Raw genomic sequence first — 26,118 nt, 5'->3', positions numbered from 1 at the left:
CCTGAATATTTGATGAGTGAGGACAAGCAAAGAGGCCCAGAAAATCTCAGAAATGGAACATGGATGGAGATTTAAACCACTACCAAATTCAGGCAAAAAATGCATGACAGAAGAGAGTGGAGAGAGCTAATTTCTTGTCCAACCCTGCAAAGTGATTACCAGATGATGATGATAACTGTTGAAACTGTTAATGAAACAGCAAAGGGCAAAACAGGAAGTTAAGATTACAAAAGAGATTACGTAATTACTCCATGGTCTGCACAACAACAGTTTAGCATTTGATAAATAATAATTTGGCTTGAAGTGGTAATGAAAAAACATTTTAATCAACTTTTATTACATAATACAACATTAAATATACAGTACTGTACATCAATCATACCCGACATTATAAATGGATGGCTAAGTATGAGCCTAATGCACCAATATGAGTCAATGCAATTATTCTATATACAACAGAATGTAAGAAAACAATTTATATATGCACTGTGTGGTAGGCTCTTTGGTACATTTGTACCATGTGATGAAAATTCAAGGACCAATACAGGGTATCTTCTAGAATGTGTCAGAAGTTTGGCTGGCAAACCAGAAAATCATCATTTTACAGTAAATTACATAAAAAAGTTGTCAATATATTTTATGTAAATTTCCTGGTGTTCAAGCTTGTGAATAATTTCATAGACATTTCATGGAATAACAGTATGTTACAGGATAAATTTGTGAAAATGGAAACTCCTAATAGCAGTATACCTCATAATCACAATTCGAAACCAAAAGGTCAGCTTTTATTGCATCCCACATATAAAGAGGTAGGTATGTTGTGTTGTAAGATTGAGGACGTGTCCATAGAAGCAAGTTCAAGTAATCAAATAATAGTTAAGTTATATACGTTCTTGCAAGTAACCCGAGAAGTTCCTTGCATTAAAGTTAAGGAAAGGATAAGATACATTAATGGAAGAGAGAGAGAGGAGATTCTTCTCAGACAAGAGACAATTTGTGCCAAAAATTGAAGAGGATTTGAAGTTATGCACTTCTAAGGAATAAAATAGTACTGGGACCTATACTCTAGTAAATAAGATAAAAGAAATGACTACATATGCCAAAAGTGTGGTATTGACAAGTTTGTCAGCTGAGTGGAATCCACTTAAATGATAACCAATACTTTAACATACCAGACCATCTTTCAAGGAACAACAAGTGAATACTCCAAAGCAACAGGTAACATGCTTTTAGGTAAGAAATTGTTGAAATTTAAATTATTGCATTCATACAGTACAGAACTAGTTCCATCTGCATAGATTTCCATGAAGTTCCTGCATTTCAATTAAAAACACTTTTAATTTTGACAATGACAGATTTCTTCCTGTTAAACACATTTCCTAATCAATATCATCACATGAAGAACATTAATGTAATAGTAGTACAAAGACACAAGAACATAAAGACAGCTTGGATTATTATTGCCAAAATACTGAAAATGTCTAGCATTATCCCTGTATTTATATTTATAAGAAACATAAAAGGAATGATGTAATGTAGGAGGTTGTCTCATACTTGCCATGTACTGCATTTGTTCAAGTCACTCACACCAACAGAAATATATATTAAAACCTTGCTACCACTGACGGAGTTCTGCAGCCATGAGCTAAGATTCACATACACAAACTTCACATGGATATCACATATCACAAATGCTTTGAAGACAGACACTAAAAGAGTAACTGAACAATTAAATCACTATCAACTGTTTGTTCAGGCCTACAAGGAAAATTATTCATACAGCATGGCTGAAGTTTAATTTTCACGTGTATCCAAATCTGCCCATTATTCTTTCCAATAATACCCTGTATTTTTTATTGCCTTAGTAAATTTTGGCAACCATTAGTAACAGTTATAAGGTAAAGTATACAGGTCTAGACACTGAAATTCAGTTTGCTCCATTTTTCAAAATGTCCATGTAATCATTTGGCATATGCAAAAAAAAAAAAAACAATTTGGAATAAATTGAACAAAATTGTTCAAAAGATTATTTGCATTTAAGAAGATTTTTGCACCAGTTTGCCAATTTTTGTGTAAAAGATAAACCAAGCACTTTTTAAAGATCTTATTCATTCATTACTGTTTGTCTATGCTATGCAATAATTCCTAATCAAAGCTGCTATCTGGTTTCTTAGTTGCTAATGACTCAACTCTGGTCCTATTCACAGCTTTTTGTAATGTTTTACATAACATCCTATTAAGCCTAATGTTTTCTCAGCCTGGTAATTAATTAAATAATAAAACACCACACGGCAACACAGAAACATTGTACAACTACATTCAATGCAGAAAACATAAAAACTTGGAATGGGTTTCTTCAAATTCTGACTTTTGCTCTCAACAAATTTATTTACTAATAGGACATCATATTCAGATGATACTTGGAAGGACTTTGTCAAATTCCCTTTACAGTGATACCTTTGATCATAAAAATTTTCAGATGCTAGACTAGACAGGTTTAGGCCTAATTACTTTTACCAAGAGAAAACCATCTATGATACAAACATAACTACTTTGCCTATAAAGTACTAAAATCTGGCTCAAAAAAACTGATGATAAAATGATCAGGGAAACCCACTTTGTCCATCTAAGGTAAATGTAAAGGAAAAATTAATTAAATCCTTAGTTCAACATTTGATATAAAAACACTATCCTGGGAAACATCAGACATCCTGCGTTCAAACTCCGGCACTATAAATTTCCTAAAGTTTATTTTGAGTGAGAGCACTTGAAGAAACTTGTCATGGAGTAAGAAAATGTCTGGTTGGTACAAGGTTATTAAAATCTTATTCAAAGTTTATAAAAACTATAGAATAAATTAAAATGGCTCTATTTGGACGTACTTATTAAAATTCATAGTAAAGCTTTGTAGAGGAACACTTACCTGTATATACAGTACTGGCAGGCGTGGTGACTCGGAAAATATAAACACACACACGTTCATACATGTACTTACAATATAGTACAGCTTTTTATCAGTGTGGAAAATTTTCCAGTGTCTTTTTCAACAATACATCAACTTTAATTCAACAACCTTCACAAAACATTTGAAGTCACCCGGTACCTGATCTGTGGTATATTTTTTCCCTCTTTTTAAGCACAGCCACTTGGCAATGCGTAAAGTTCATAGCCACACTTCCTTTGACTTTGGTTTCTGTGATATTTCTGCAGTTGATTGGATTAATAATTAAAGTGTAAATTGGCACTCCAAAAAGACCATAATGTATGCAGTACATAATTTGCATTGTACATGAATACTAAAATAGCATTTCATGTAGTATTAATCACAAAAAGCCTTATCTAAGGGGCTTCTCTCATCCACAAGGGCACTAGAATATTCAACATTATAGTTAAATCAATTTCATTATTTTTATGACAGTTTATTTCCTTTGTATAAAAATACACAAACTACAAGTCGTGAGTTCACTTTTCACGAGATCTATATGCTTCCTTTCTGGATCTTTGAGAATCTTAATTACTTTGATCTCAACCTTAAGTATGAGACAATGCACTTTTGCATTTCACATATTGTTTCTTAATTTACAGAAAAACAGTCTTAAAAGTTTTTCCATTACAATCATTGCCAAGTTAAGCTGCAGGACTTTCAAGATATGGTGTCAGAGAGGATCACAGTTGACCTTCCAAAGGTTGCCTTAAAGATAAAATAGAAATATTCAACAATCTTGGATGGTAATGTTCAATATCATCAGGGTGCACATGGCAACCTACAACATAGGTAACTAACATGCGACTAAATCAACCCAAGACCTCAAGTGAGAAGATTTTGTGTCTGTTCCACCTCGGGATCATCGGGTGTTGATATGCTTTGACTGCTGCTTGAACTGGCTTCATCTTCTGCATCACCTGTGGAAAAATTCCTTAATAAGTTGCTGATAAAACTACTTTTCTGAAACTTTTGATTCTAACATTTTACTATTCATAAATATACAAAAAGGGGAGCCCCTCAGTAGACTGTTATATACTACTACTAAAAAATTAACTTTTGTGGGAAGTTTATCAGACTATTAAGAAAAGCTATAATTGCAATAAATTTTTGAATAAGCCTACCATAGTGAATTAACTGAAAATGTCTGATACTTATTGATGCATCTTAAAGCTAAAGAATGCAAGCAAGAAGTTAATTAGATGCATACAAGCTGTGGATAAAAAATGGGCATGAAAGCACCTTGAAAGTACTAGTTTCAAGTCAGAAAGGAGGTCAACTAGCAATTCAATTATGCTGCATGTTTAACATATCAACAGCTAAGCTGTGCTTTAGAAATCTGAATTGTTCAAGGCCTAACTCCATAAACTTTCATACTGACTTGAGTCCGAATAAGGTTCTTCTGAATGGAAGAACAGGCAATTTCTTTTCTCAGGGTAAAGGCAGTGAGGATGAAACTTGCAGATAAAAAAAAACTAAAACATGCCAGTCATACCATTTAAAAATATTAACCTACCCCCAATCCTCATGTTTTCCATATCTTTTACCACATTAAGGTACTAATTTTCCACACTAAATGAATACAAAAGTTCAACTAAATTATACAATTCAAAAATTACACTGCTGAGGTCAACATACAATCCAGTTTTTTCTAATTTACATTATTCACGCTCATCACTCAAACTTCATTCATACAAAAAAACTTTAATGTTCTTGTTAATTTAGCAAGGAATGATATTCTAAAAGAGGGGACAGAGGCAAAGGTCCAACATGAGCAACAGATTACTTACTCTATCATGCAGGTTCACAATTTGTATATGGTATACTTAGGTAGACAAAACAGTTTTTAATGAGGCCTTAATTTGCATTTTCATTTTAACAATCCCTACACTTGAATATACTATTTAAATGAAGTGTTAAGAGTTAGTTAACTAATTGCCTTCTGTCTTGAGAGGGGAAAAGCAAACAGTTGTATGGGCTGAGGCAGCAATCATCAGACGATTCCCTGCACAGCAGTCATGAATGTACATGGCCCTCTATTTTGAGTTAATTGCTTTATCTTATTTATATATAGTACATATAATAATGGTATTAATGCATCACCAAGAATACTGATCTAAGAGCAAGATCATCTTCATGGCTCTCAATTACATATTGCAACCAACAGTAATACTTGAATACTGTATTAACATTTGCTCAATCTGCATTATACCTGGTTTTGGTCATACAACAACAAATGGAAATTAAGGCTTTATAATACATAGTTTTGGTATAAAAACATCAATGAAATTGGAAGTAAAGGTACATATACATGGAAGTTACAAAATCTTTTTTTTTTTTTTGGAACGAAAAAAAAAAATCTTTTACTGCGGGTAAATGGAAGAGATTAAAAATTAAAAAAAAGGTTGTGTGGCTTTTGGTAAAAGAAATGCCAAGCCATTTTATGTGATCCTCAGTCAAGCCCAAGTACAGTATTCAGTATTACCAATTAAAGATCATGGCGATAAAGGTTGCCTACAGACCTTAAGCAACAGAAAATGGCTTTTTATAATTATGCCATTCCATCTACCAGAAGAGCAAGTAAGGCAAATCCCAAAGACTGTACGATGGAACTTTTGGGAGCAAAAACCTCCGTCACTGCAGGACTGGTAAAAAAATATGTCACAATCTTTGGCTTAACCCAAATTCTGGCAAAAACCATAGATGCAAAGGTTCAACTGCTTTGAAAACCCTAAACCAACCTCGAGACAGGGGGACTAACTCCTCAAAATGGGATAAACATTTCAACTCTGTGCGGAAGGGAAGATGAAACATGAGAAAAATTTAGCAATGTAACTACTTAGACATTACTTGGTTCTGCACTTATAATTAAATAATAGAGGTCTATAAATATTGCAAACACTTCTTAATACAAAATTAAGCTTTTCCATGTAAAATAATGTTTTAATATACAAAAGCTTACCAAAGAGCCAAGTAAAGTAACAGATTGATGAAGCAAGATATTTATATGTATGTCAAATTTCTACTGCATTCATTTATAGTAACTCCTTACAGTATTTAGTAAGAGCAAATATGCAAGCATGAAAAAAAGTTACAAAAAATTGCTGAATATGCAAAGTTAAGCGAAGGATACATAACATGCATTTAAGACAAATGAAAGACATTATATACCATTTTTCAGGAATGGAATGGAGTATGAAGATTAGGTTATCATACTTATAATCTCTCAGGACCAATAAACATATCAAAGTATCAGGGGGCTTATTATCATCTTAAGACCAGCTGCTGTGTAATAGGGGGCAAGTACTAAGAGCCAAAATACTACAGCAGTTTTCCCTCTAAATTTTGGCTACATTTTTAACTAATTCTTAAAGGTGTGCATTATTACAAAACCACAGGCTTAAAAGGATTTATTAAATGAGGGTAGAAAACTGGAACTAGAAAAGACAATTAGATTGTTCATTCACTCAACTAAGGGGAACAGAATGAATGAAAATTAGACAGACAGAAATGAAACAGAATGAATGAAAATTAGACAGACAGAAATGCAGAAGGGATTAGTAATGGACAAAGGAAATAAAATTGTTACATCTTACTTGCACTGTTGGGTTTGACTGTTAGTGGTAATACAACATGAAGGACTGATGTCAAAACCAAGTTATCTGTGTTATCATTCACACCAACTTATGTAACAACAGGAAACTATTCACATGGGCTACAAAGTTTAAACAAATTATACTCTCTGATGGCTCATTTCAGTACATTATGTAACTTATATACCTACACATCTTTAATGCTAGACAAACTGAACGAACTATGTAGCTGAAAACTATAACGGAGCAAAAATACTAAATTTCTTTTAGTTTATGGCATTTAATCTGAACAACTTAATATCCAACAGACCAGAAGACATTAAATATGAAGCTGCTTGGAGCTCTGTATTGATATAAATCACTGAAATATGTATTAATCTGATGAAAAGCAAAGAGGAGTAAGAGTTTTAAAACCAATATAATTAAGATTTCCCTGACAATGGAGCAGAAAAGTACAAAAACTTTACATTTAGTAGAAAATTACACTTGTCAAAGAGTATTCTTAGAAAAAAAACCTGTGCTCTCAACTGTGAGCTACCATGCCAAGATGCATAAGGAAAAGGAAAACAAAACCAACACTCACCTGCTATGGTTCTGTCACATTCTTCTTTGTCGGCAGTAATGTAGCAGGCATTGATATAGAAGAATAACGCACCAAAGATATTTACAACTGCGCAGATATACATGGAATACTGCAATGACTGTTCGGTAGTAGAAAAAAATTATATTTAGTATCAAAACCATATTTACAGGAAATAGAAATAAATTTTCTTGTTACTGAAGACTTCAAAAGCTTAGAGATTTTTAACTGCTTTCTCTAGTCTAGCTCAAGTACTTTGATATCAAGAAATGTATAAAAAAAAAAGCAGGGGAGGAATACCATATTATTCTCCTGTTGACTCAAATTTTTTTGACAAACTGCATTTTTCATGGGGTAAACTTCCAAAAATTGTCCAAATTTAGCCAGGAACTTCTGACTAAATTTGGCTACATGTACCCTACTTCATCCAAAGCAGCCTCTATTTTCCCATGGTAAAGTATAAACCATATTGCAGTCTCTTATTATAACTTTTGTTCCAGTACACAATAGCCTCCCACAATAGGCTTTATCTTGTTAAATTTTAGTGGACAAACTCCTCCACAGTACTATTTTTTCTTACCCAGTGAGTTTCCTTCCCTGACTGTTTAAGTTCATGTGCACCTTTCATGATTAAAAAATAGAATAAAAGTTTAAATTCCTACTGTATCAGATGCATGCATGTCCATTGCACAACTGAAAATTTAGCAATGTGAAGATAAAACTATAATAAGAAAAAAACTTATGCTGTTTAACCAACCTTAAATTTAACGTAGAGATCTTCAGGTTCTGGTTCAGGAGTTGTTGTAATTATACTCGTCTCATTGAACATATCATTCGAAAATATGGTACCCTCCAGCGGCGAAATGGTCGTCAGGAGAGTTTCGTTTCTTGGTGGAATTATAGGCTTGATTGCCTCTGCAACCTGAAACAGGAATAGTACTGTAACTCTAACAGTAAATTCTAAGCTAGGCATTTCTGAGGATCAGCCATTATCACACCCAATAAACACTTATGTCAAAATTTAAAAAATAAGGCTGCTAATACTTAACTTGTCAAATTAAAAGTACTAAGGATAAATTCTATACTGTATCTACATCTCTATAATAACAACAGATCTGACACCCTCAAAGCTCTCTTAACTGGTATAAGTATAAAAAGCAGCAGCTGCTGCAGTTTATCTCAAAACAACTATAATTTCTTCACAACTACCTTAATCAGCCTTTGAATTTCACTGCATGTTATCAAGATATGTATCATACTGGGTGCAGTACTATACTTACCACACCAATGAGGTAGGGACTCCCAGCATCCCCTAAAGCATGAGAAAAGAGAATTTGGAAGGCTTCTGCTGAAGACCTTCTGGTGGGGATGACAACATACTGCAAAATAAGAAAAAAAGAAAAGATGATTTCTGAAGACAGCATTTACATAAACTGTATGTACTACTTGGAATTTGCTATATATAAATGTACTTTTAAATGATATCAGAGGAACTGTAAAAATTGCACATTCTATAAACACTACAAATCGCAGTTATGTCCTTACCAAAACGATGTCCGATACAACTGCCCAATTCATATTGAGGAACAGCTGTCCAAAGAAAACGACTATGTAAGAGGCAATTGTGTTGATTTGGGCCAGATACATGGCACCTATTAGTAAGGGAAAAGACAACAGGAGTCCAGTGCCACACACAACTGGATCTGCAAATGGAAACCTGTTGGAAGGAATACAAGGAACACATGTTAGAAACATAAGCATACATAATCAGAAGCACATGGGAAGATTTCATAAAATGGGCTATAGTACATTACTGTGAAACATTACTCTGAAACATGGCTGATTGTGGCTGCATAAAATTCAATCCTCCAAAGGAAGGTAAGTAAGAATTTCCAACATGACATCTTCTCTTACATCAAATGCGTTGGTGTTGGATTCAGAATACAAAAGTCATTCACTTCCTTAGACACTTGTAACACAAATACATGTACAGTACGCTATAGTATTCTTCACCTCAAGAACACGAAATCTAAAACATATAATGCACCCAAAGGAATGGTACATCACAACTCACTTGGCTCGCAGCTTTTGGCCTGAAAATGATCCCAATGGCACACCAACAATACCAGCTGTCATGGCAATGGCTCCAAAGATGAAAGCGACACTGCAAGAAAATATTAAGAAGTTATATATGTGATATTAATAGCCTTTAAATGTAACAGGAATTATGTTTATTGCCAGTAAAAACAGTATGCATAACCTTGAAATATGAAATATTTTATTAAGGAAATAAGTTTCATTTCAACAAGTACATAAATGCTAATGTTACCATATGAAAAATGTAATATTTTAAAAATCTAACTGCCTTAAAACCATTAATTGTAAAGAAATGGAAGTATATTTGACAAAAGTAATTTTTTTTAAATTAAAGGAAACCTTAAAAACCAAGAGACACATGAAAACTTTCAAATCAGGACAATTTTCGTCGAAAAGAAACTATATAGAATTCAGGACCAAAATAAGTGTGTATGCATTTCAGTAGATGTATTTAAAAAAAAAAAAATAAAAAAAAATAAAAAAACAACCTGTCTGATGCAAATTAATGGTACAGGGTAACCTTAATACTTAATTTTGTATCTTGGTAATGCATTTTAAAACAATAGAAATCCATGATTTATAACAATCCCTCCAAATACTTACTCTGCAACATTTGAATTGGGATTCTCTTGAATCTTGACCCCAAGTTCTGTGAAGAGAGGGCCCCACCAGGCCAGCGCTCCCGCCACAAAAGTAACACATGTGAAGGAGAGGGTTGACAGAATGAAACTCATGCTGTTGGGTTGGGTAAAGGTGAAAAACAGGTGTCAATATAAATATAAATAGCTGATCTTTGCCAGGTCAAAAAAGTTGTTTTAGTAAGAGATATGAGTGACATTAAAAGTAATTAATATAGACTCATAAGTTTGTTTCAAGTGCTTATTACAACAGGTTGCAGATACTCTTAGAAAAACTGTGCAATGTGTCTCAGTTTATTTGTACTACTGATGGTGGAATGAGGGTAATACTGGCCACTTAAGAGTATACTATGACTACCTCCACAATGTTAAAAAAAAAGTACATAGTCCTGATCAAAATTTAAGCTACTCTTCCTTGGCACATAGCCCACAGCTTCACAAAATTTAACTGAAAACTGTCAAATATAATATATTTTGAGTTAATATCTTGTCAAGAGAGAGACAATTACGTAGATACTGGTGCACATAAAATTAAAAGACTTCACAAGTGGAGGTTATAACTCTTTATGAAATACCTTTGAAGAAAAGGACAAAATAAGACGAAAGAAAGGCATCCTTACTTTGAGAAAAGATATTTCAGATCACTCCAGAATGAAGTGGCCTGCAAGTGCTGACCTCCCTCACTTCCCCCTCTCTCTGGCTCCTCCATGAGGAAGATGATCAACACCAAAGCGAGAAGCCCCATGGCTGGAGTCACACGCAGACCGTACCGCCACGCTTCTGAGGGGACTGTGAGTGTGCCTGCAGCTGCTACAAGCTTCTTAACTTCAGCACCAATGATATACCCCAAGCCACTGAGCGAGAGAAAGGATTTCCTGTTAATATCTTACATAAACAAATGAAAATATAAGAAATAGTTAACAGGTCAAATTAACTTATACTATTCCAAATAAACAATAGCAACTAAATTAAAGGAAAGCTTTACTTACCTCCCAACAGGAATTGCAAAGTAAAAAATGGTAAGCATCTTGGATCTGAGATCCTTGACGAAGAGATCAGAAATGATGGTCGGGGCAATGGTGGAGTAACTGGCTTCTCCGACCCCAACAAAACACCTGAAGAGCAGGAATAATCCATAATTCTGAAATAAAAAAAAATATCACTTAGAAGAAGAATGAAGATATTTCAAAACTGTATACACACATTCTATTCTTTGGAAACTTTCTTTGCAAGTTACTGATCTTTCAGTCATTTTGTGTTATATTAATAATAATAAGTGTATCATTTTAATAATATAATAAGTATAATGGGTGTATCATTGTAATAATAATAATAAGTATATCATTTATAAAGAATGTTTTTACAAGAACATATCACTGGAAGTACAATGACCATATTGGCCAAGATGATAATAAGGCTTGAGCTGAGCATTTATTTGTAAATATGTAGAACAAACAATGACTGTTAATTCGTGGACAGCAAATTAGAATAAATTAATAAGTAACAATTACTGCCTAATATTGTGCATAGAAAATACACCCAAATATTTAATTTATGAATGAAAATCACATGCAAATATTTAGTATACTGCTATTGCAAAAGGAATTTGCAACACCACAGTACCTGCAACCTTTCACAGAATGTACCCTGTCCCTGACAGGTAAAAATCCCATACGAATTTGGGCAATAAACTCTTTGTAGTCACATGAAGAAAATATATATATATATAAAGTCAATTCAAACATTAACTACGATATAAAAATCGACACTGAAGACTACTGTCGAGGGACCACTGTTGCTGATAGAGGACAGGGCAGTACGTCACATCCCCTATTCACAGCGAGGGACTCAATGACACTAATGGCCCTTTAACAAGCACTAAGTAGCCAGTAAGCTGTACCCAGCAATAATGGATTGAGCCACAGGATGCACATAAGGCTGCCTGAAGCATCTATTGACCATGGGATCGAAGCCCTTGGCAACAGGGCAGTCGGATGTGACCTGGCCATCAATCCCTCCTTGGATTGATAGTGGCATGGGCTTAACTAGATTCAAGTAGGGGAGGTAATGCATCTGCTGCTCAAAACAAACCACACACCGTCAAGTGGGTCTTCCTTTCAAGGGATGCTAAACATCAAGTGATTCTACCCTCAATGAAACTATTTCAATATGAACGGCATTTGATCTGTATTTTCACGTGAGGGATGGGAAGATGATAACACCGCTTTTTAAATATTGCACTGCATTGTTCCTTGACGTGAACAAATTAAAAATTATAACTACTCCCTCTACTAAAAAAACATATTTCAGAGCTATAATTCTCATTTTCTAGTTAGATCATGGTGTATGCACACACATATATATACACTCATACATACATGCTAATGTACCACAGGGAAAGATGAAACACTTGGTATAAATCCTGACTGGTTTCAAACTTATAATATATATGCTATAAAGACAGTACAAAGGAATTAAAATTGAAAAGTGTTTCGTCCCAGAAGGATTTAAATCACTGTCTGGTTTTGAAAACACACACACACACACACACACACACACACACACACACACACACACACACACACACACTCGCGCGCACACACACAAACATGAAGGTTTAGAAAAAAATATTTAAAAAAATCAGAGACATAAAAAGTGAATGAATGAAGAAACAAATATATAATAAACAAGATCTTATCGCCAGCACCATCTATTGACAAAAAAAGACGATACAGATTAGGATGAAAGGGAGGGGGTGGGGGGCAATTTTGGGGGGAACTTACCGGCATGAAAGACCCTACGAGCGTGGCCAGGCACCAGAAGGATATGCCGATGGCCATGAGGATCTTTCGGGAGAAGCGGTCACCCAGGTAACCGAACAACGGCGCCATGATCATGTACACCAGGACGAAGGCTGTCTGCAGGAGGCCGCTCTGCGATTCGGACATCTTGAAGGTTTCCTGGATGTCCAGCAGAACGCCTGGAAGAGATTAAACACCATCAATTCTCTAGTCAATCAATGGGGTAAGCTCATGATTCTGCGTTTATCTGCAAGCATAAATGTTAATTCTGTGATTTATTACCCTAATGATCCTGACATTACTTTGATGTTTTCAAATTCTTATTATTATGATGATGATGATGATGATGATGATGATGATTATTATTGTTTTTCTAAAAGCACACTAATGTCTGCTAACACTTACTATAAACACTGTTTTCCTATAAAAGCACACTAACGTCTACTAAGACTTTCACTAAAACATTCATTTTCCTAAAAGCACACTAATGTCTACCAACACTTTCACTATAAACACTGTTTTTCTAAAAGCACACTAAAGTCTGCTAACACTTTCACTGTAAACTATCGCACTTCCTAAATGCACACTAATGTCTGCTAAACACTTTCACTATAAACATTCAGTTTTCCTAAACGCACATTAATGTCTGCCAACGCTTCCCCTGTGGAAAAAAAAAAAACTATTGCTCAATGCCTGCAAACACCGAGTAAATGGCTTCCCCTCTTTCCCAAACACGCTCTCTTTCTTGGACTATGCGCCAAGTCTGTTACCTACTAAAAAAGGCCTTGATGCTTGGCAGTCTTAGTTCAGAATTTATCCTCATTTGTTATTAATAAATAACACAAGGCGCTCCATCGCACTACTTTCTAGTCCACCGCCAATGATTTTAATACTCTTGCATTTGCATATACAAAAACCTGCTTCCTGGGTACACGATAATCAGTCATCGTCGGTCAATTACTCAACAAACAAACTAAATCAACAGGTTTATTTGTAATATAAGCCTTGGTAATTTCCCAGCAAAACATACTTCAGTATTAGATAAATAAGGGTTTAAATAATACAGTTTCAAGCCTTTTTTTTTTTCCCCAAACGCAAAAATTTTTTTTTCCGGTTGTACGATCAATTATAAATATAAATACATCACGTGAGCACTGAATTAAAAATATAAACACATCACGTGAGCGCCGAATTAAAAATATAAATACATCACGTGAGCGTTGAATTAAAAATATAAATACATCACGTGAGCGCAGAATTAAAAATATAAATACATCACGTGAGCGCCGAATGACCTGACCTTATAGGTCCCAGCGCTGCCCTAAATTCTATAAGTAATACAAATATGTCACACCAAGACTTAGTCGAAAAACATAGGGCAAATACTCAGAAAATCCCTCTTTAACTCTTCAAAACAATTACTTCCTTAAACCTCCGATTCTAAGAGAACAGATCTCTCTTATTCTATCGTTTGTTTGTTTGTATGGTGTTTTTACGTTTCATGGAACCATTGGTTATTCAGTAACGGGACCAACGGCTTTTCGTGACTTCCGAACCACGTCGAGAGTGAATTTCTATCACCAGAAATCCACATCTCTCACCCCTCAGTGGAATGTCCGAGAATCGCACTCGGTGGCCGGCCAAGACCATACCAACCACGCCACAGAGAAGCTTCTCTCTTATCCTATCAACGACTCTTGAGAGCGACTTAATTCTTAAACACCATCATCCAAGAAAACGAGTCAATATTGGCCGAGAGACGGAAATTCCCATTTGAACAACGGGATCCTTTGTAGGATAGGAGGATGGAGTCCCCAATGTGTATAAGAGCAGCATCAGAAGCTATGAACTGTGAGTCACATAAACTTGAGTAATACATCACTGACACTATAAAATTAAATATTTATTAGTACAGGAGACGAATCATTCAATGTCGCGGACTGTGACAGATCTACCATAAGAGGAAGCATAACAGGAAATGAAGTATTCAATGTCACAGATCTTTATCGGAGAAAGTAAGATGTTCATTATCGTAGAAAGATAAGGATTCGTTATCTAAACACGTGAGATACGTTACAGGATACTATAGTGAAAAATGCTGATGCTTCCTAAACGTGATTACTACCAAGCTATATTTGCTAGTCACAGAAATAAAAAAAAATATATCAGTTCGGCTTCTCCATTATCACCAAAAACAAATTGTTATTGACGTTATATTACAAAGCTCTATAACGCCAGGCATCATCCAGCTGCAACAGTTACGAAGCTAAAACGAAAAAGAGCCGAAAAAAATCAGTAAAAAAAGGAGCGAAAGAAAAATGGCAAAAAGGGCACCTTCTCTGCTCTAATGTCCGACGAAGATATTTCCAAGAAAGGTTTCAACTGGGCAACTACAGGGCCACGCCGTGATTTGGGACAGATGAAGGTTCAAGGGCCACGTGACCCCCCAATTACACTTTGAATGTAACACATTGAGGTCCAATCTACTCAAAAGTACTGAGAAGTGAAGGAATTCGGAATCAATTCTCAAGTTCAAAACCAAAGCTTTCGAGTGGCACTTTTAAATCTGTCATGATTTAAAGCTGCAATTTAATCTTTAAACAGATGAAACGTGAAAAAAATTCCAGTTATGAAATGAGACAGTACAGTAATAGAAAAAAATGATTTATGTGATAGAAATCTGAATAACAAAATGTAAACAACAAACAACAAACCCCTCCATTTTATTTCAACAACAAATGACTTAAAACCTAAGAACCTAAACAAATGGCCTAGAATACATCCTGGCAATTAAATCTTCCCTTACGAGTTCACTACGACAGAATACCTCGAGTAACCCAGATAATTCACCTACTTAAATTTCAAGTCACAGTATACATAGCTGTCGCCCGACCTTCAATCTCGTTGTAGTACGCGATGCACTGACGTAAATATTGACAATGCTCAGAATCACTGGGGCGTCTCTGACACAAAAAACCTAAGTCTTTTCCACCCATTTCTCTCTCTGATATGTGGTCGATTCTCTCTATCTCTCAGTTTCTATTAAATGAAAATATTCCTCTCTCTCATCATCCTATTTTTTTTATTAAAAGTAGTAATTCTCAATCTCTTTCTGAGATCCTATTTCTTTTTTTTTTTATTAGAAAAATAAGTAGTAAATCTCTCTCTCTCTCTCTCTCTCTCTCTCTCTCTCTCTCTCTCTCTGTGTGTGTGTGTGTGTGTGTGTGTGTGTGTGTGTGTGTGTGTGTGTGTGTCCTATTAAATGAAATAATTCACTTCTCTCTCTCTCTCATCCTATTTAATTAATTAACAGTAGTAATTCCTCAATCTCTTTCTGAGATCTTATTTCTTTTTTATATTTAAAAAGTACGTAGCAATTCTCTCTCTCTCTCTCTCTCTCTCTCTCTCTCTCTCTCTCTCTCTCTCTCTCTCTCTTCTCTCTGTGTTCCTATTGAAAAAGTTATTCCCCCCTCTCTCCCTCTGATCCTATTTGTTTTAAATTAAAAGTAGTAATTCTCTCTCTCTCTCTCTCTCTCTTCTCTCAGAGGTGTCAGCAAAAATTTCAAAGCATCAGCTCCGAAATTATACCCAAGAGATATAACTGTATTTATTATGCAGAGGATATTGCAGAAACGGAGAAAAATTGCAGATTCAGACACAAAATGAATAATTATGATGAAGGAAGATCAAATATTATGGAAAAGTTGGATTTTTAATGTCAGAATTTCTGGAAATGAAAAAAAGAAAACAACATACCAGAACAGGAAAGAGACATGGGAAAAATCCTTATTACTACCAGTATTAAATGAAGGAGAAAACACGCAAACCATCATAGTGATGAATGCGCAGGGTTTAGTTACGAGTAACTCAAAAAGAAAAATAGAGTACTTAGAAGAACTAACCCAAAATGAAAGAAAATAGATATAATGAATATAAGTGAAACCTGGTATTCCCAAGAGACTGGGAATGATGATCAAATAAAAGGGTTCCAAACTTATAGATCAGATAGAAAAATAGGAATCAAGGGGGAACCGCAATATATGGGAAAGACAAAAAACAAGGAAAAATATATGAGAAATATAGTAACTCAGAATGTGAACTAATAGCGGTAGAATTTGAATCTGAAAAATTGATGAACATAGTAATATATAGACCTCCTAATACTAAAGAGTTTGACTTAATAATTGAAAAATTGGATGATATATGTAGAAATCACAAGGACTGGACTATTCTCCTATCTGGTGACTTTCAACTTTCCTTTCGTAGAATGGAAAGAACGAATAGGAGATTGTGGTTGTACTTATACATATAAAAAGAGAGTAATAGTAGTGCAGAAGATAAGAGGCAATTTGAAAAGCTATTAGATATGCTACTATAATACAAACATTCAACAAATAATCACCTGCCAACAAGAAAGGAAAATACTTTAGACCTAGTATTTGTGAACGAGATGAATTATGTTAAAGAAATAATAGTTTATAATGCGAATATTTCAGACCATAATGTCATAGAATTAACAGTTCATTCCAAAGCAAGTGAAAATAGAGATAAGCAAGAAATGAAAAAAAGTGGGAAGGATATGGAAAATACAACTTCACAGTAAAAATATAAAATGGTCAGAAATTAATGAAGAATTAAACAAAGATTGGGATAACATTTTCGTAAGTGATGACATAAGGGTAAATACGGAGATATTATATAAAATATTGGAGAAAATAGTGGAAAAATATATACCGAAGAAGAAAAGTAAACATCATTCATGCATACCAAGAGACAGAAGGATCTTGTTCCAGAAAATCAGAAAGTGGAAAAAAGGTCTTGCAAAAGAAAAAAATGCATGGAAAGTTATAGAACTAAAAAGAAAATAAGATATTAAAATGCAGAACAAAAGATTATACAATCAAAAGAAAATGAAAAACGGGAGGGACTTGGAAGAAAAAAAACCCTATTAACTATCAAGCAAAACCCCCAAACTATTATACTCATATTGCGAAGAAGATGAATAAAAGAAGAATAGAAATAGGCCCTCTGAGAATGAAGGGAGATTAACGAATGAAAAAAAGGAAATTTGCAACATACTGGCAGAACGATATAAGAGAGAATTCTTACCCTAGAATAGATAATGAAGAATAATGATATAGAAGTAAGGGATGAAAATAGTGAATATTTAGCTGACATAGATATTAATGAAGCTGATATTGTGCAGGCTATTAATGAAATTAAAAATGGAGCTGCTGCAGGGCCTGATGGAATTCCTGCTATTTTGTTAAAGAAAGTAGTTCATTCTATCGCAAAGCCACTTGCAATATTATTAAGACAAAGTGTAGATACAGGGCAAGATTTATGATGAGCACAAATTAGCATATATTCCCCTACTTTCAAAAGTGGATCAAGACTAGAGGCAAGTAAGTTATAAGGCCTGTGAGTCTAACATCACATATTTATGAAAGTGTATGAAGGGTAATGAAGAAAAATATTATGAAAACATTTTAATAAAAAATAATTTGTTTAATAAAGGACAACATGGTTTCGTACCCGGAAAAAGTACACAAACCCAACTGTTAGTCCACCGTGAGAACATATTCAAAAATATGAAAAGCGGAAATGAAACAGATGTGGTCTATTTAGACTTTGCAAAAGCTTTTGATAAAGTAGACCATAATATATTAGCGAAGAAAATTAGAAAACACAATATCGTGGATAAAGTAGGAGATGGTTAAAAGAATTTTTTACACAACAGAAAACGATAGTTATTGCAAACGACGAGAAATCGGATGAAGTCAAGGTAATATCCGGTGTGCCGCAAGGTACGGTGTTAGCTGCAATACTGTTTGTTATTATGATTGAAGACATAGACAATAATGTGAAGGATTCGGTAGTGAGTAGTTTTCGCAGATGACACAAGAATAAGTAGAGAAATTACTTTGTGATGAAGATAGGAACGCTCTACAAAGAGACCTTAACAAAGTATATGATTGGGCAGAGGTAAATAGGATGGTATTTAACTCTGATAAATTTGAATCAATAAATTATGGAGACAGAGAAAGAAAGCTATATGCATATAAGGGACCTAATAATGAGACCATCACAAATAAGGAAGCAGTTAAAGACCTTGGTGTGATGATGAATAGGAACATGTTATGCAATGATCAAATAGCAACTCTGTTGGCAAAATGTAAAGCAAAAAATGGGAATGTTGTTACGGCACTTCCCCCCCCCCCCCCCCCCCAAAACAAGAAAAGCTGAACACATGATTATGCTTTATAAAACATATGTTCGTAGTCCACTTGAATATTGCAATATGATATGGTACCCACACTATCAAAAGGATATTGCACAAATAGAGAGTGTACAAAGGTCCTTTACAGCTAGAATAGAAGAAGTTAAGGACCTAGACTACTGGAAAGACTACAATTCTTAAATTATATAGTCTAAAAGAGAAGAAGAGAACGCTACATGATAATTCAGGCATGGAAACAGATAGAAGGAATAGCAGAAAATATCATGGAACTAAAATATCAGAAAGAGAAGCGAGAGGTAGATTAATAGTGCCCAAAACTATACCAGGAAAAATAAGGGAAAGCACACAGGACATTAATCCACTACGCACCAGCATCGATAATGCCAGCGTCTATTCAATGCGTTGCCAGCTCATCTGAGGAATATATCAGGAGTGAGCGTAGATGTGTTTAAGAATAAGCTCGACAAATATCTAAACTGCATCCCAGACCATCCAAGATTGGAAGATGCAAAATATACCGGAAGATGTACTAAGCAACTCTCTGGTAGACATTAGAGGTGCCTCACACTGACGGGACCTGGGGCAACCCGAACAAGATGTAAGGTCTGTAAGGTAAGGTAATAGGTCTCAGTCCTTACTCACATGGCCTTCGTGTCCCTGCCCGCGTGAGTCCAATTGTTTTTGCATGTGAGTGTTCTCAACGCTGCCCAAAGTGAATAAGTACAGAGGGTGCCCGTCCCAGCATCACCCCTCCTCTCCCTAACACCCCCCCCCCCCCCTCAAAGAAAGAAAGAAAGAGACGCCATATTCACACTGCTGACGCCACTTAAGAAGTCATGCAAGCGATACAAGTGAATAAAGTGAAAAAAAGAGGTCGCCACCTTAAAACACTGCCTCAAAAGGGCCGGTTAGGGCACAGTTTTTCGTGCCTTTAATTTCAGGGGCATTCTTGGGGCGTTTTGACTTCGTTGCTTCTGAAGATACGGAAGTACGGTCAGTTTTCTGCCTTTTTTATTTATTTTATTTTTTTTTTTTAAATCTCGAAGGTGACAGAAGATGCACAATTAGGAATAGATGAAAAGCACTGATATGTTTAAAAAAAGAAGCCAATTTATTACGACCAGAAAATCTACATAATTTTCTACAAACGACCATAAAAATTGATAAACTTTTCTGTATACGACCATAAAAACTGATACATACGCCCGTAAAAACTGATATACACGCCCAGAAAAACTTATATAAACGCCCATAAAAATTTATATACACGCCCATAAAAGCTTATACACACGCCCATAAAAATTCATAAATACGTCCATAAAAACTGATATACACGCCCATAAAAATTGATATATAAGACCATAAAAATTCATTAACATTTTCTACATAGGACATTAAAAACCTGATAAAATTTTCTATACGCGACCATAACAATATTTACATTCGTTTTATCATGTGTATAAGTTTCCTTGCTTGGCGAAACAAATATGCCGTAATAGCATCCCTTGAGTTAGTCCAAAATCAGTTTTAAAGCTTCCTTTCCGATCATCAACAATGAAATGAAATGGTGCTCAATAGCACAAAAAATATTGAAATATCTACAAAATAGTTTCATATCTATTCGTATTACAAGGTATGAAAATAGCTACACACTATTCTGCACGCCGCAATTAGTTCAGCCCCCCCCCCCCCCCCCCCCCCCCCCCCCCCCCCCCCCCCCCCCCCCCCCCCCCCCCCCCCCCCCCCCCCCCCCCCCCCCCCCCCCCCCCCCCCCCCCCCCCCCCCCCCCCCCCCCCCCCCCCCCCCCCCCCCCCCCCCCCCCCCCCCCCCCCCCCCCCCCCCCCCCCCCCCCCCCCCCCCCCCCCCCCCCCCCCCCCCCCCCCCCCCCCCCCCCCCCCCCCCCCCCCCCCCCCCCCCCCCCCCCCCCCCCCACACATTAGTAAATAAAATGTTGATTTATTTCAAGACAAGCAATAGCGATACTTCCAAATTATGCACTGTTTGTCAGCTAAGACTATAGAGTCATGATAATAATAATAATAGTAATAATAATAATAATAATAATAATAATAATAATAATAATAATCACAACAAAAAATAATGCATCTTTAAGATTGTAACTTCCAAATAAAGGACATTTATAAAATAAATTAAATTCTGCAAAGAAAAACAAATAGAAATGGAGAGAGAGAGAGAGAGAGAGAGAGAGAGAGAGAGAGATAGTAGAGAGAGAGAGAGAGCCAACGCCTGGATATATATATATATATATATATATATATATATATATATATATATATATATATATATACAAAAACATGCCACGGAAGCGTTTTATTAAGCAAAAGCGTACAATGAACCAACGTCTATTTACATATCCGGGCTCAGCTCGCACGTGAATTTAAAACACATCCGTCTCCCATCTCGTGGGTATAAATACAGCCCCACTACTACCTCCTCCTCTTTTTAAATTCATCTCGCACCCAAGGACGCTCTTTTTTTATTTATTTATTTTTTTTTTTTAAAGCGGGAAAGGCGACGACGACGCGCGAAAGAAAATAAAACAAATGACTTCTATTGAGGCGACACTTGTTGCACACTCGAGTCGGGCAGGATACCGCTCCCAAAAGGAGACCAATTATTAATTATTGCTGAACGGATTAAGAGTAACAGATGAGAAACAAAACTGAGAGAGAGAGAGAGAGAGAGAGAGAGAGAGAGAGAGAGGAGAGAAATAACGCCCCTATGAGGAGATTTTAGCGTGAGAGCCCAGATGTCTTGGGACACTTCTTTATACGTAGAAGCGGCGACAAAGCCTAACATTTGATAAAGTGGTTAATACGTACTTGAAGTGGGTAAGTGGACGGTGGCCGAAGAACTTAAAAAAAGTGGAATGAAGAGGAATGAAAAAGAAAGAGAATAGTGTGAGAGGCAAATAAGATTAGTAACGTCTCTTTTGACGGCGCCGTTGCCTAGAATAAAAAAATTAAAATAACATAAAATAAAAACGGTCTCAAAACTATAGCGTAAGAGGCTCGATCTTTTGCTAGAAAAAGCACTACTCAAGTGACCGTATAACACAGGATTAGATAAGTATATATAAACTATAAAATGTTTCCATTGTGGTTAATATCCTTTCGGGTTTAACAGCAAGTATTGTGGGATGAAGTTGCTGGCTTCGCCAGTGTTCAAGGGTCCCTTGGTCACCTATCCAGGTGCTGATCAGACCCAACATTGCTTAATACGCAAAATATACATCTGTTGTAAAATATAATACGCAAAATTATAATATGGAAAACTATACATCTGGTGTAAAATATAATACGCAAAACTCTTATGAACCTGGTGAAAATTATAATACGCATAACTCTGTGTAGAAGGTGCAAAACTTACCAAAGGCTCCTGTTTAGTGAGTTTTCAAATAAAATGCGATTTCTTGTATGGCTAAGCTTACAAATATATATATATATATATATATATATATATATATATATATATATATATATATATATTTTCCTTTTAGGCAATCTTTTCGTGAAACCTAAAAGGCAATCGACAAATCGTTCCCTCCGTTTCGATCAAATTTTTAAATAAAATAATAAAAAAAAAAATCACAATTACCTTCCATTTCTCTCTCACTGAGGAATTCTGTTACTCATGAAATCAAAATGACATCGCAGACGCATCCTCTCTCTCTCTCTCTCTCTCTCTCTCTCTCTCTCTCTCTCTCTCTCTCTGGGCACGTGCCCGCTGTTCTATTATTTCTCCGAAAGGATGCAGGTACATCACTTTCACTGTGTTGGTTTTGGCCACTGACTTGGTCTCTCAGTTACTGTAATATCATTTGTTTGTTTTGCTGTACTTCTTTTAAAACTCCTTGTGACTTACAATATCAAACCGTCTTGTTATGTTTATCATAGAACTTTATTTCTTTTTTTCGTTTATTTCGTTTAGAAACGTCTCGGCCTAGCTCGTCACATCATAGGCATACGCAGGACTAAGTCGGAGAGAGAGAGAGAGAGAGAGAGAGAGAGAGAGAGAGAGAGAGAGAGAGAGAGAGAGATTTTATCTTCACATAAAATTGATAATGAACTATGATCACATCACCGTGAAAAAAAAAATTTTTCTTCAACATTAAACTACGAATGTATTTAAATATCTATTTTCCCCATCTTAGGAATATTGAACGACACTTGTAGCTTCAAGTCTATGAATAAATTTGATAACATTAACGAAGCACTATACGCATAGTTCATCACTGGTTGACAATTACAGAAAACTCAAAAAGATGCCTTTCAGTAAAATGCAAATATTCGAGATATATTCCTTTATTCTGACGATTTTCAGTTGTTTTATGATTTCAGCACGACAACATTCAGAACAGGGGCAAGAGATACGACTCTCTCTCTCTATTTTGGTGTTGTTAAGTAATGGGGCAAGTCTGCCAACATTTCAACCGTGGTGTTGCGTAATATACGAAAGAGCGCATTACGTACAGAGCTAAAAGGTAGTTAAGTGAGAGTAAGAGATTTTACAAAAAACCAACAAGTGTTAAAAAGTAGGGGTCTTAGGTGTGTGTGAGAGAGAGAGAGAGAGAGAGAGAGAGAGAGAGAGAGAGAGAGAGAGAGAGAGAGAGAGCAGTTTTCAGGTGTTGCCCAGACATTGTAAACTTGTAAACAAATGAAAATTGGGCTATTTAGCCAAGAACTCGGGCCACTGCTTCCAGTCATTCAGCGCCTTGATAAGAGTGAGAAGAGGAAGTCGGAGTGGGTTGGACAGCACGATGGAAGAAAGGAAGGGGAAACGGAGGAAAGGTAAAAGGATAGAAGGTGGGTGCAGGTAGGGGCCGCGGGGACACTGCAAACATACGAAAAGGGTAAATTTGAATTCAACAGGAAGGACAGAAAACGATCACCATTTTCAAAAAATAAATAAATAAAAACCTTCATGCGAGGTCAAATTCATTTATATCAAATTTATTTAACAAGTTTCCTCGAATAATTATAAACTTACAATACATGGCTGTCACATCGCTCCATTTGACTTCTCAATTAATAAAATGAAACAGGGGTAAAACAAGAAGGAAAGAAATGCAATTCATAAAAAACTGATCGGAAAACATAAACGAAGGCTCCATCGAACATCACTGCTCATGGCATGAGAGCAGCACGGCGCCCGCCGCTAAAAGGCGAGGTTATATTATAGTTCCCCTTTCTAGCCATCATCTCTGCATAAAAAACGGGATTCGTATCCATACATTTTCCGCACCAACTATATCTTACAGGTAAAAAGATATTACCCGTCGTCCAACCCAGGGATATCAAGTACCAATGTCGACCCTCTCTTACATAACCGTTTTGGGGGCAAAGTTTGGGGCAAATACCAAAGAAAAACAAAAGGCAAAGATGCCAGACTCCTTCCTTATTCACGAAAGGTCACTCGAGGCGATGAGATAACGACGCTGGGCTGAATAAACTGAAATAAATCTATTGAAATAAATTGGGAAGAAAGTCCCAAGACACTCGAGAATGACACCCGCTCTTGGTGTCTCTGTGGGCACGATGCGGGCAACTGGGCATCACGAGTTACAAGGCAAAAAAAAAAAAAGGGTTGACGCTTTATAAGGTGCAGGGTTGTAAGCACTCTCAAAAAGGATGCGATGAAAAGGTACCAAGGTGGGTGGCAACTTGAAGGAGGGTTACGAGGAAGTTTGGTTACAAGAGGGTTACAAGTCAAAATGTGCCTGAGAGTTACAAGTCACGACGTTACACGAAGGATGACTATGGCAGTGAAGCAATCTAGTCACGTGAGAGAGAATATCACAACAAGTAATAAAGCTTAGTGCTTAAATAACTTATGGACAAATAACGCTTAGTACTTAAAATCCTTTTTTGGACAGGAATAAAGCTTAGTACTTTCAAAAATTAAAAACAACGCTTATCACAAATAAAATCTGGAAAATAACGCTTAGTACTTAAATAAAATTAGGAAAATAAAGCTTAACGCTTAAATAACTTGAGAAAAAATAACGGTTAGTACCTAAATAACGTTAGAAAAGAAAAGACTTACTAATTTAATTAAGAGGACAAGACAGTTAACACACTTATAAATAACTTAGAACAAAAATAATAAATTAAGACGTAAGACGCATCTCATTTTCAGCAGTTTAACTATTACGATAATCAGCGTACACTCTCTCTCTCTCTCTCTCTCTCTCTCTCTCTCTCTCTCTCTCTCTCTCTCTCTCTCTCTCTCTCTTGGCACTCCAAATAACTCCATACTACCCTTGGCACTAGATGGAAATGGGACTCTCTGCCTCTGACAGTTAAACGCTTCAGTTCATAAATAGTTCACAAGGTCGCCAGAGAGAGAGAGAGAGAGAGAGAGAGAGAGAGAGAGAGAGAGAGAGAGAGAATCTTTCGGAGTTTCCCGAAGCCATTCGACCGGTTTTAATCTCTTTCCTTTAAGATATTGTATACACACACACCACATAAACTCCAAAAGAGATCTATTGTACTAATCAATACTGCAACTTTTAGCTTTTATCACTCTGGGTTTAAAAAAAAATAAATAAAAATTTAAAAAAAAGCAGTGGAGACGAGACGACAAAAATAGAGTATTCTTTAATAATATATATATATATACCTTTTTAATGTATGATATTACAAATCGATAACCTACTGTCGAGGAGCTACTGACTAGGTAACTCTGCGCGCTCTCTCTCTCTCTCTCTCTCTCTCTCTCTTTGTAAATCCTTCCATTATACAAATACATGAATGAACACAAAGTACACAAATAAATAATCTTCAATTCTTTTACCGCGAGCGCTACATATCATATCACATCAATACATTTAGAGAGAGAGAGAGAGAGAGAGAGAGAGAGAGAGAGAGAGAGAGAGAGAGAGAGAGAGAGAGAGAGAGAGAGAGAGAGAGAGATTTACAAACATTCAAAAGTAAAACGACAGAAGTCGTTCGACATTCGCGTATAAATAAAAGTGGTTGGTGGCGGGAGCCGCTTTGAAACGCCAACCGGAAGTGACGTCACGGGCTCACAGGCTGATAACCGGTCGTAATTAAACGCAAACACACACATCTTGAAGTAACTTCCAAACACCAGACTCAAGGCGCCGTGACTTCCAAAGCAGCGGACTCGAACGATTCCTTTTCGTGAGACACAACGCTTCAA

General features: G+C 36.0%; 1 protein-coding gene across 1 annotated transcript in view; it reads right to left on the bottom strand.

The window, feature by feature from the left end:
- Positions 1-320: 320 nt before the first annotated feature.
- Positions 321-26,118, bottom strand: part of LOC135213721 (protein spinster-like) — a 74,691-nt gene continuing 48,893 nt past the window's right edge. The window contains exons 2-11 of the mRNA XM_064247836.1: positions 12,675-12,871; positions 10,881-11,032; positions 10,512-10,745; positions 9,857-9,988; positions 9,231-9,320; positions 8,702-8,873; positions 8,437-8,535; positions 7,914-8,078; positions 7,160-7,277; positions 321-3,903 (exon numbers count right to left, since the gene is read on the bottom strand). Of these exons, the coding sequence (XP_064103906.1) occupies positions 3,809-3,903; positions 7,160-7,277; positions 7,914-8,078; positions 8,437-8,535; positions 8,702-8,873; positions 9,231-9,320; positions 9,857-9,988; positions 10,512-10,745; positions 10,881-11,032; positions 12,675-12,871 (1,454 nt within the window). The 3' untranslated portion in view covers positions 321-3,808. The remainder of the gene's footprint in view (positions 3,904-7,159; positions 7,278-7,913; positions 8,079-8,436; positions 8,536-8,701; positions 8,874-9,230; positions 9,321-9,856; positions 9,989-10,511; positions 10,746-10,880; positions 11,033-12,674; positions 12,872-26,118) is intronic.

Source organism: Macrobrachium nipponense, chromosome 19, assembly GCF_015104395.2.
Source record: "Macrobrachium nipponense isolate FS-2020 chromosome 19, ASM1510439v2, whole genome shotgun sequence".
Lineage (NCBI taxonomy): Eukaryota > Metazoa > Arthropoda > Malacostraca > Decapoda > Palaemonidae > Macrobrachium > Macrobrachium nipponense.
Note: the sequence above shows the minus strand (reverse complement) of the source record. Positions and strands in the feature narration are given on the sequence as shown.